Source organism: Coccinella septempunctata, chromosome 6 (genome assembly GCF_907165205.1).
Source record: "Coccinella septempunctata chromosome 6, icCocSept1.1, whole genome shotgun sequence".
Lineage (NCBI taxonomy): Eukaryota > Metazoa > Arthropoda > Insecta > Coleoptera > Coccinellidae > Coccinella > Coccinella septempunctata.
The window spans coordinates 13,883,568-13,896,489 of NC_058194.1; the positions used below are offsets into that span (position 1 = coordinate 13,883,568).

Sequence of the window (12,922 nt, forward strand, 5' to 3'; positions counted from 1 at the left end):
TAAGTCATTTAATCAAGCATTGTCTATATGAAATATCCAAGATGGCTGAGATACAGCCCCTAGAAGTTCTACGAAATTTCATTGAATTTCGAGTACGGGACTATGGAAGGTGACTTCGGCATCGCAAAAACGAAACAAAACATAAACATATGGCTGGACAATGAATGGTTCAGTACCAAGATTATCGGATTAGATGCATCAAATCACTTTTGAGAGAATTATAATTGTTGTATGGTGCAATTTAGGGTGAAAAAAAAGTTGAAATTCGAGGCAGTTTCTTGAAAGTGCTTATGTCAGTTATATTAAAAAAGTGCTATGATATTTCCTCATTTCATCCCATTTTTACGACGATTTTTGAAATGTTCGAACAAGAAGATTGTGATGCCCATTGTGAAAAAATTCGTGAATAATTTAGACGAATTTTATTGGTGACATTTTGAAGTAATATTCTATTTTTTACACTTGTGTCTCTTCTGTCAGTTGGTATCGAAATGAGCTATTTCTTGAAGGTACTTTCTTGAAGGTACTTTCACCTTCGAATAATCAGTCAGATTTTGAAGTATTATTCTATTTTTTACACTTGTGTCCTAAGTCACTTCTGTCAGTTGGTAAAGGAGTGAGCCATTTCATAAAATCGTGAAAGTTACTAAAGAACAATGACATCAATTCAGCAATCCTAATCCTAAGTTTCCATCTTCACTACCACGTAAATATCGCATGAGTCAATGTCCTAAACGAAACCACATGGTCGAATCAGGACATAAGTTGTTTCCACTGCTTTGCGGTAATTCAGCTAACAAACGGTCCACATAGGGTCGTATTAGGATCTATTTCAGTAATCATTTTCAATTTTTTTCCAACTTTGTCATTTCGAAAGTTTTGTATAGGTGATTTTTGGCGAATTGCATCATTTTGTCCAGTTCTACCTTCTGTTGAAAAAAGCCTCACCTTCAAATATATACTTGAAATATATTTCAAGCGCAAATTTTGTAAAGTGAATTAAATTCTATCATGTCTCTTTGCACCGAACGCCAACGATGAGAAACCCATGGTGGCGCCATGCAGAACTACGTCTTGTCATTATATATCAATTAATCAAATCAAATTTGATCTGTTTCGTGATATGGATATTATATGTTTATATATTTCAAGCGCTTTTAAGAAGAATATTGTTCCTAACTCTTGCGGAAAGTGTGTTGCTCGCACAAAACTTTAAGCAAGCAGTTGAGGAAGTCTCACTTTCCGCACTTTTTAGGAAAATATCTATTCTCAACGGTTAATTTCAGTACAAAACTAAAACGTTAAAACAAGTGAAAAATTCAAAGTTCGAGGAGGGGCTAGAGGCATGGACCTCATTTAACTCAAAATTTATACTTTCGAATATTCTGCCTATTCCTATTTCGAGAACCAGAACGACAAATAGTTCTTTTCTAATAACTTTAATAATTCAATACCTACTACTAGGAAATTTTAATTGAAAAAGGTTTTCTCGGAAGGACCAGGGATTATTAACTTCGAATTCGAATTGTATACTCAAAAGGAGAACTCACTACCTGCAGTTATAAAGGGATAATTAGCGACCCTTCTGAAAGAGATGAATACTATCAACGAACTAAATATCACTAAACAAATACGGTTGCACACTTCAATAACTTTGTGTTAACATATTTTTAACGATTTTTCAGAAAAGTATATTTCTGCGTGTATTCATTTCCAAAGCGATGACATTATGTCGAGTCTATTATGCACCGAATCCCAGCAAGATTAATATTTAGTTCAAGGAGACCACTATCGGATATGATGAATAAAATAAAGAACGTTATAGATAGACATATTGATATTGCATCCACATTTTACCTCATCTACTGAGCTGAGCTTGTTTCAGAATAGATGCAGAAAATTTTAAAATTTTCAAAGATAATTGCATTAACATTTGAAAGCAGACCATACGGCATGATCCATTTCAGAAATGAATATATTCAATTCATGTCAAAATGACATACTTCTTGCTATTACCTAGCAAATAACTTATTTTCGACACGAGATCTTGAAAATTTTTAGCATATGTACTACCTACTTTTCCAAAAATAGATTTTGATGAACAAATATTAATCATCCACTTGAATGTTGGGGAGCTCAAAAAATTGATGGAACAAAATTATTCGTTTTTATGCTAATAATAAGATGGGACCTAGATTAGCAGAAATGGAAAAGCTTGACAGAGCCACTCACAAACTGAAGGACGTTATTACTATACCCCTCAATAGTCAATTTTCCAGACATGTTTATCATATTGATTGCAAGAAATGATATTATGATGATGAAAGATATATGAGATTGTATTGATTACTAAAAATTGCACAATTTATTATTGGATCAAAGTATTAGATTACCTGCAATAGTTTTCATTTTTGGCACTCAAATTCCAACTTGAGTTGACTTCATAATGGTTTCTCGGTACGAAGTAATTTATTATAGCAACAAACTCATTATTTCTTCAAACTGTTTATTCCATTATTCTCTGTTCATTGCGTTTATTCATTATAATAGAAGTGAGCTCTGATTTTTTCTTCTATATTTTCCTTCAATTTCTGATAGTGTTCCTGTATCTTTTTATGTCATTACGCAATTGTTCTTTTGTGGGCATTCGATGCCCACAAAATTCTATGTTCTTTATTTTTGTATCTTTTCTTCGGCTGAACTTATTAATCCCTTGATGTTTATTTTAATCTTCTTAGGGATCTTCTGTATTAACTTTTTTCATTTTCTTTAATGTACTATGTATTGAGCATTGAATTATCAACTTGAAAACTTAATGCACAATGCAATATTTGTTGTTTTGCTATAGAAGTGGCAACAATGGTTACCACCCCACTCCAGAAGTTATCACCCTAGAAGGCTACTACAGGTAGTCAGTGACATTAGGCTTCAGTTCCATTTTTGTCATAGATGCTGTCGGCAGTAGCATCCCAGTCAAATTTTCATCTGTATAATAATATAATAATTTAATAAAATTTTGGAAACCAGAAGTGAAGTGTGTAAATCATTTTCAGCCAAAGAAGTCTTTGCGAAGCAAGAAGCAAATATTCAATAACGTACCTCCTTCGATCAATATAAAAAAATATTCTTATCACAGCGAGGAGTAGTTGGAAGTAAGTGTTGAAATAACAGTTTTCTAGAGCCAAAAATTTTTAGTGAGTGAGTGTGAAAAGATGTATAAGTTCCTAACTGTGCTGTGTATATGGATGACAACCAGCGTTGGTGCAGGAATTGTCAGGCCTTTAGAAACACCGCAGCAAACCTGCCAATGTGTTCCAAAGTACATGTGTATGGATAACGAATCCGGTGCAAATATCAAGGACCTAGTGGACATTCGGTAAGTTTCAATGGATTGTAAATCATATTCGCCAATAATACTGGCTGACATATTGATGTTCGATTCCGGAATCCATGTGAACCTGTTATTTGCTTTAATATGCGACGGACCAATGGCCCCAGGGCTTTGGGGGTCTATCTGTGCTTGCTTGATATTGGGAACATGCCGATAAATCTCTGAAACAAAGAAAGTATTCGAATTGAAGTTATGAGGAGACGCAGGATTCGAATATTTCGAGGTATCACGTATTTCCTTTTTGAAATATCTGCTGAGGGACTGTTTATTCAGTAAGAAATAATTTGATATGCAGGTCTTCCAAATAATAATTGTTTCCAGGGAAATTTTTTTATTGTTCATCTCCATTATTGAAATTTGCCTCAAGATATCCAGATAGGTTCATTAAATATAAAGAAAATGTTACTCTGTATGAAAGTCAAACCAAAGAGATATTCGCATCAAATCAATAATATTTATTGATTCATATTTAAAATGAAATTCTGCAATATGAGTCTGTGATGACTTTCGATGAATTAAAACTGGTTTTTGCATAAAACGGTTAATATTGTTCGATATACTGCGATATTTTAGGACCTGTTGAGAGCTATCTTCATTCCAAATATCAGCTGAATCTGTGACTTTGTTCACATCCTATATAGTTAAGAAAAATAGCCATCAGAGGTTTTATTGCCAGAATAGCTTCAAAATATATCCCAATTTGATTATCCTAGGTTTTCTCTCTGGAAAATTTTCTGCATAGGGGATGTTTCGCTAAAATGCGGATCATTTTTCTTGTGCGATAAAAAGAGGGATATCGGTCTCAAATAACAATTTTGTGATTAAATTTTTTGTTTGTGGCCTTCTTCAAGCTCAGAATTATAATTCAGAAAAAAATGTAGTGACAATACTGTCAACATACAATCAAATTAAAACGTTTCAATTAAAGGTTTTCAGAGTCTAAATCCACAAATTTCTTGTCCTTTCAAGAATGACTGACATATCGGGAGGCTATGGAAAATCGGATTTAAGTTGGTAATAGACCATAAGTAGAGATTTTGTGTTGCAGAATTCAGGTTGATATTTTGAATAAACAGTGATCTATAGACCTGGAATATGTGAATCTATTCACTTACTGCCGGTTTTTTGAATTTTATACATTTGTTTATGTTCTTAATATAAATCATACAAATTGGAATCATAATTGTGTAAATTTTAAATGCTGATTAATATGCTCCAAATTTGAATATTTTTTGTTTTCATATACTTTTCTAGGTTATATTAATATATTTCAATTCTGTGTTTGAAAGTAGAGAAATTTTTATGAATCTTTTGTGACCAGATATTAAGCCTGGACTTTCAAGACCTACTAGGATGTCGATCCTTCTCTTGAACGAACTATAATTGAAACGTTCGAGTTTGATTGTATGCAGTCTGTTTTTCTATTGTGAATAGAATGTTGACTTTATTGTCACTACAATTTTTCAATCTAAATTATTATTCTGACCCCGAAAAAGGCCGCAAATTTTCAGAAACGTCGCTTATATTCATCATGATTATATTGGAAACGAGATATTCATATATATATGATTTTCTCTTTGCATATTACCTGTTTCGCGAAAAACGATAACATCGTGAAATAGTTGGTACCGAGGTTGGTACTGTGAAAATATGAATAATCTGCAGTAACATTGAAACACTCGGTCTTGAAGTTGCTGAAACAGTTATCGACAAAATATTCTATTTTCTTTCCATTCATTAAATAGGATTCAATATAATGAATGCTATTTCCATGTCGGTAAAGACTATCTTTGATTTTCGAGATGACTTTAATATATACTTCACGGTTTACCTGGAAAATGATAGAGCTATAGCAGTGGCGACATAAAATGTGTAGACTGTATATTCATTACCTATATCCAACTTCCATAGCCTACTCGACGATGAATTTTTTTGAACGCACGTCTTATTTTCCAACGAGCATAGAACGATACTCTTAACCCTTGATTGGAAAATTAGTATTACTTGAGGGAAAGTAATACCTCAAGAATCTCCATTAAAAACGGCATTCACTTGTTCCTAAATTACGCTTTCAATTTCTCACGTGAAGCCTTGATTTTTTTTTAAATTGAAGTTAAAGGACGTCTTGATGTCACTCCGTCTGTTTGTTTTCCAATTCAGTTGTTTTTTATTAGAAAAAAAAACTTGAACTTAAGTGTCAATAAAACGACGGTTTTTCGACAGATTTCGATAAAATAACGACCGGGTGCCATCGGCCATTCAATTGTTTTTTCATTGCAAAAATTTTCATAGCGGTATATGCCAAAATTACGCTAAAATTCAGGAATAACTGAAAATTATTCACCTCTCACGTGGTAATTTTTATTTTCAACTGACTCAGTACGTAATTCGGGCTATTGCTCAAAGATGTGACACATTTTCGTAATTGGGGTAGCATTAGTAAAGCAACCAACGTCGATCGTCTTGATCTCGAATCGTATGTACTACTTCCCCTTAATGGTTGAAGAGTATTGTTCTTCTCATAACCGTTTTCACAAAGCTTAATCGAGAATTTAGAGTTTTCAAAGGGTCTATAATGTTTTCAACAGATTATTCACTTATAGCGTTCGGAATATCATTCTTGATTCATGTCGATATCTACTTAAGTTCATCTATTCTCATTTGATACATTTTCTATATATTTAGAAACGAAAAAGTTTGAATGATCTGATTGTAGAATTCTAATGACTGTGATAAAGCATTCGATATTAAATGGAACCCTCGATATAGCAATAGCATGAAATAGCAAAAGTCATAATTATTTCTGCTCATCCTATCTTTAATATACCGGGTGTCCCAGAGCTTTTAGGCCAGCAAATATCTCAGTTACCTGCGAAAAAAAAAATTGAAAAAAATACTTGTCGTAGGAGACCATACGCTCTTTCATGCAGCATAGCAAAATCCACCCCCTGACAAACAACCCCCGAGAAACCACCCCTAACTTTTGTTTTTCAAATGGCACCCCCATGTTTGTTGTGCTTCAACTTACAGTTTTTTTCATTTCTCATTCAATGATGTATCATGGTAGCTAGAATGGCATGCAGAATTATGGAAAATAAAAATACAAATGAAATACGAATCTATACGCTCAGCTGTATTGTTACTGCAACATTATACTAAAGATACCGATACCGTAGGAATAAAACAAAGCACAAAAAATTCTAACATTTTATTGACTCTTTTTTTTCAACATCCACTTTTTCTTGTCTCTACAATGTGGACTAATTCGATCAGTCCAATTAACAGTACCCACTAACGAATTCAATTTTATCGAGTGACTATCTTTAAGACTACATATTATGATATATCATTGATTGAGAATTAAAAAGAGCTGTCAGTTGAAGCCAAACAAACATGGGGGTGCCATTTGAAAAACAAAAGTTAGGGGTTGTTTGTCAGGGGGTGGATTTTGCTATGCTGCATGAAAGAGCGTATGGTCTCCTACGACAAGTATTTTTTTCAATTTTTTTTTCCGCAGGTAACTGCCTAAAAGCTCTGGGACACCCGGTATATTCACCTCATGAAAAAATTCAATTTATTGTTGAAAGGAATATTCAAAGATTTTGTCTCATTGATTTAATTTTCAGGATACTGGAGTTGCAATGTGGTAACAATGGCGATATTTGTTGTCGCTCGCTGAAACGAAAACTTGCTTCTACTGTGCTACTCGAATCGGAATCAGAAGAAAATACACCGACGGAAGAACCTGCAATGTCCGAATCAGCACACTTCGATTCTTGTGGTTATCAGATGAAATTTTCCGAAAGAATTGTTGGAGGTAAAATAATAACAACGGGAGAAGTGCCTTGGGCAGTTGCCATATTATTCAAGGAAGTTATGTATTGGAGATTTTTATGTGGAGGATCACTTATACATCCGAAAGTAGTGTTGACTGCGGGTCACTGCGTGTATAAATATGATGTTCCTAATTTAAGAGTCAGGGCCGGAGAAATCGATAACGAGAATGACAGCGAGCCTTTACCTCATCAAGACACGTTTGTAGCGGACATGGTAGTCCACAAGCTTTTCCATGGAGAGACCCTGAAGAACGACATAGCACTTCTGTTTTTGACTGAACCATTTGAGATTGCTCCCAACGTTCAAATAGTTTGCTTGCCATCAGGAGATCTAACCTCACTTCGAACAAACTGCGAATCTAGCGGTTACGGAGTGGTGGGGATGGAAGCACCGTTCACGGGAAAACAGCTTAACAAAGTGGATATACCATTAGTACCAAGAGCACAGTGTGTCGCAAAACTCAGGAACACGCGACTTGGAAGTTATTTCAATCTACACAGGAGTTTCATATGTGCCGGTGGTGGTGAAGGTCAAGATACTTGTAAGGGAGACGGTGGAGGCGCTTTGGTTTGTCCCATGAAGAACCAAGCAAACCGATTTGTCCAGATCGGAATAGTTTCATGGGGAGTTGGATGTGGCGAAGGCATACCTGGAATTTATGCCAATGTCAATTTGTTTAGGAGATGGATTGATGAACAGTTTACGTATAGAAAACTGGATATTAATGTAAATAGATATCAGTGACATGTATCCGTTTAACCTGTTAGATTTTCATCGTGAGAGAGAAGATAATATCTCATTTATTATTGATGAAGAATGTAACAGATATTTTTATGTATATTCTACCTAGTCTGAAAATTAATAAATAATCAAGAATCATTTTGAAATTATTTCATTTCAAATTTAATCATCGCACTGAGTGGAGGTTGATGAACAAAAAAATTCATTCCATGCAGTGCCTTACTTTCGTGTCCTTTTTAAAAAGCGCTTCCTTGTTTCCGATTAAATATTATCACTACAATGAACAATTCTTGTTTATACCCTCAAACAAATTTGAAATCAACATTTTCATCTAAGGTAACATCATTAAACAAAATTATTGTCATGTTATTCGAAGATAATATACAATCTATCGGTAAGAACACCCTTCCTTTGCCAAGTGTAACCAAATTGTTAGCAGGAAATGACTTATATGCATGCGCGAATAAGAAATGCAAAAATAACAATAAATATATTGGTTCGTTTGTTTTCATGTTTGACGCAGCATGACTGAATGAATTCGTTCGAATGATGAATTATTTATTTCAATTCCACAACTACAATTTTTGAGGAGCATTTTATACGAAGTGGAATTGCATAATTTTCTTCGATATATTGAATTGATCGAGAATATATCTTAACTCAAGGTCATATTTTTGGGTCAACATCCAAGGTAGTAACACATACATAGTACACATATAAAAGATACAAGAATAGCATGCTTCATTTAAAATTTAACATTTGATAGCAATATAGAAATCACAATAATCAATCTGTAATTGAAACAATTAAAAGAATTGAAAAGATGACAAACTATCGATATATCGAAATAGTATCAATACTGGTCCTTCCCCACAGAATCTTCACTCGTAAGATTCTGATAAACCCATTTTCATCATATGTTTTTTAAGTCGACAATGTCCTATGAGCTAGCCAGAGAGGAGGCGCAACTTATTCTTGCTCAGATCCAAAAACTTCTTGGATCTTGCACTCTCACAATTTTGGAGGATTTATTTGGAATGATCCATTCCTGGAAGATTACTCCAGAGTGTTCCTCTTTTGGATTCTTCATTCTCAAGAAACTCTTTCCTATAGGTACATTTTCTTATACCACAGAAACGCTCTGAGTCAGTAAGTAGAGTTTGTGCCAGTGTGTTGGCTCCATCGTTTCCTTTGATTCGAGAGTGACCTGGAACCCAGACTAAAGAGGCCTTGTCCTTTTCTATTTAGTCGAGTCTCCTTCGGCACTCCCATGTCAGCTTTGAGTTGATGACATAGGAGTTTAGTGCTTTGGTAGCGGCTTGAATAGAAGATCTGAATCGATCACTATGTCACATCCTTGAGAGTTTGATAGTTTCTTTCCAGGTTTATGTCAACGCGCAGGATTGCATGTATCTCTACATGAAAAACACTCGAACTTAAGCCTAATGATAGTGTACATTTGGTGCTTGCCCCGTATATTCCAGCGCCAGCCCCTGTAGTGGTTTCTGAACCATCAGTATTCCATTTAAAGGTATTTATTTAAAATTCTTGGTAGAATGTTTCATTTCCCATTTCTCCTTTTCCTTTTCAAATTTTCGATATAACACACAACGGACACACAACTCTCATTCACAACAGTTTTTGAGGAAGTGATTATTTCTTGATAGATGCTTGCAAAAATTGCTGAGTAACTGCAAGTTTTTTTTGGCAGTGTCCAGTGCTCGGAGCACTTTTTTCAGCGCTTGTCACGAAAACGAATATCCAGAAAAGTTCATGCACCCTTCTATTATAGGGATATTTTGAATTAAATTTTAATGAAATATCTCCAATATAGGTATCTTTTCGACTTCTTTACAAAATGTCTCCAAAACGCTTGTCACACGAGTTCTAATGAAAAAGAAAACAGGTAATTTCCAAAAACACTCAACCAAACATTCAGTTGAGGCAGACCACTTGATTATAATAACCATCACGTAAAAAAATCAACGACGAAAAAGAACAATGACGAGTTAGCTGTCACGAATCTAAAACAACAACTGCATTTAATATCAGAGAAATCTTTCGCAAGACCCAATCTGATATGGGGCATTTATACGGTGCTGCTCTCCTTTAGGAATATGTGTCAATTATGTTGAGAATAAAATAAATATAAGTCTTCTAGGGCACCTTACTAAAATTCGATTTCATTTTTACCAGAATAGGTTCGGTCGACGACTCACCGAATTTCTCAATCAGTTGCTACGAATCTCGGAATTTTATTCAATAAAAGTTCCAAACTTTAATATCACACAAACGTCAGCGAGTTTCGTTCCCTAAATCATTTCATAATTGAAAAATTCGTTGAAATGGTTATCGTGTTGTCCAGAGATCCACCCCGTCAGTTACCGAGTAGAAAACAGAAGAATAAGAATTCGCAGCATCTCGACTAGCTTATAAAACCTTTTTAACAAAGTTGAATTGAAAAAGTTTCGGTGTAATCTGCGTAAAATCTGATTAAATTGTTTTATCAGGAATAGCGGAATAGCGGGGCTGGACAGGCTGGTTGCATGACTTCTCTAAGCACTTAATAAGATTACCAACTTTTTACTTCCCGACTTACGATGTATTTACTGCTTAATCTGAATCTGTATTAATTATTCAAGATCATCCAGATAGCCTCAATAGTTCTCTTAGAAGAAACCAAGAGAGGGTGCCGAATATATACTCATTGCACTGGCATTGCCGATTGTATGCACATTGAATATTTTTTTCCAGTTTTGACATATAAAGTTAAACTGACATTTTGAAACGTTTTACTTTTTGAAAATGATGATGAAATAGTTATTTGTGCAACCAGTTGGGAAAAGCATAATTTTTTCTAATTAGCGAATTTCTGCGTAACGAACGGAGTGAGTGGCGTAAAAGAAGGCGAAATACGAAAAATAATGTTTCGCAAATTCCTTTAAAATCGTCTGGTGTCGGAAATATCAAATATTTCACTCCGCTACTATGGGAGCATGTATCTTTTCATCATCAGTTGCGAAATATTATATTTTACTTTTCGTAACTGCCGAAGCACTTGCCTCTACTTCAACACATCAAGAAAATCCGATCAATGCAACCGTCAATATCGAAGAGCTGAATGAGTCAGTAAATATAGTCAAAATTGGACTATGGTGCCATCGTTTATGATTCTGCGAAGAAGACCGTAGCGAATTAACTGGAGGTTATTCAAATCAACGCATTAAGAATCGCATTGGGGGCATAGGTAGGTATATCGTACCATTCCCATCGGCAATTTACAGTGTGAATCAGGAGAACCATCGCTAGCACTAATAAATACGCAGCATCAGATTTGGCAAATACATCCACATCCTATCCAGTCATCCATCACGTGATAGCCAACTGCATCAAAAACCACGAAGTAATCGTTTCAATTTTCAATGATCATCTTCAAAGGAACCTAGGGTATAAGAAGATATATACAGACGCTTCGAAAACAGAAGACGGTGTAGGAGCTTCATTTACTACCGACAATCAAGAAGCTATATTCAGGCTACCCCTGTTATGATAATTCTCGTCTGAACTTTTTCTGATCACAACTGAAAACTACTGTGGATTTACACTTACAAATTACATCTTTTCCGATGTAGCTATACTTCGAGAACGAGAAATCGTTGAGAAACATTTCAGATATTTTAAGACTTAAGCCTATTCGACATCCAATTAAAGAACGTGACAATTACTTACCGTACACCTAAAAGTATACGAATATTTCGAAGGTGCTGTATTCGATTCCTGAAAACAGGAGTTAATGGAACAGTAAATTGAATCACTTCAGATCCATTTGCTACACAACAGATATTTTCACCGGATTGAAATTGCTCTAGAAGTTTTATTTCCTGAAACAATCTGAACACTTTTGAATTTTCTGACTGCCCTTCTTTTGTGCAAGAAGAGCGGTTGAATGAACTCGAATTAATTGGAAAGCAAAGACAATTCTGTTCGTGCCTTTCCGAGGAGGTAAAATTGTGAATTTTCCAGGTGAAAGGATGGCACAATTCCTTGATGATTGTTTTTTTAATAGTTTTAGTTTCACTTCAGATGGAACGAAACTTGAAGTTGATTCTCTTAAAAGAAGGTGAGATGACTTTTCCCTGAAACGGTTCAATTAAAGAATTGAAAGATTCAATTGGACTTTGTTTCGGTATTCTTACGCATAAATTTTCCAACTGACGATAAGTATGAATGAAATGAATTCATCAATGATTTCTCCATTGACAATTTTTTCGCCATAACAGTTGTAGTTATTGAATCAACTCTGTTTTCTATACCTAGACATCAATTCAGAGCATAAGTTTTAAAATTTGCAAGAACATTATAAAAAACGAGGAAATTATTCATTGGTAAGGCCTCAACTGGAGGCAATGAATCAATATTAGAAATTAATTCAGATGCATACTACCAGCTGATATAGATAGTGTTATGTCTGAACTGAACTAGACAATTTTCCAACGTCAGAACAACAAAATGGAGAACGTTCCACCGAAGAGGAGCTGATGCCGACCATGTTTTCGGTCTCCTCTGACTACTTCAGAGCAACACAGCTCCTTTTCCGATAAAAATGCTTGTAATTGACGGACCCCCATTAAATACTGGTAGTAGCTACTAAGTATTATGAGTACTACTCGGGCGCCATCCAGTATGAAACGAGATTCGGTTTAATCCCCTCCAGACGAAGGCAACGGAATATATGTCCCATATTTCCTCGAATCAGTACGCTGGCCTGTTTATAGCAGACAACGCGTGTGTAAGAATTGAGAAGGTGGGAGCACTTTCAGTTGACGGCAGAATTGATGCCAGCTGTAAAATAATGAGAGAATGAAAATGTCTAAACTGGAGGCACTGGATCAATAATAAAAACTAATTCAGATGCATAGTACCCGCTGATATAAAAGTCAAGTGTTAAGCTGC

The 12,922-nt window shown here is 35.0% G+C and overlaps 1 protein-coding gene across 1 annotated transcript; it reads left to right on the top strand.

Annotated features, from left to right (window-relative positions):
- The first annotated feature begins 3,197 nt into the window (after positions 1-3,197).
- On the top strand, positions 3,198-8,092 carry LOC123315179 (phenoloxidase-activating factor 2-like). The gene is made up of 2 exons (XM_044900775.1): positions 3,198-3,376; positions 7,018-8,092. The coding sequence occupies exons 1-2, from the start codon at positions 3,213-3,215 to the stop codon at positions 7,970-7,972; spliced, it is 1,119 nt and encodes a 372-aa protein (XP_044756710.1). The 5' UTR covers positions 3,198-3,212; the 3' UTR covers positions 7,973-8,092.
- The last annotated feature ends 4,830 nt before the right edge of the window (positions 8,093-12,922 follow it).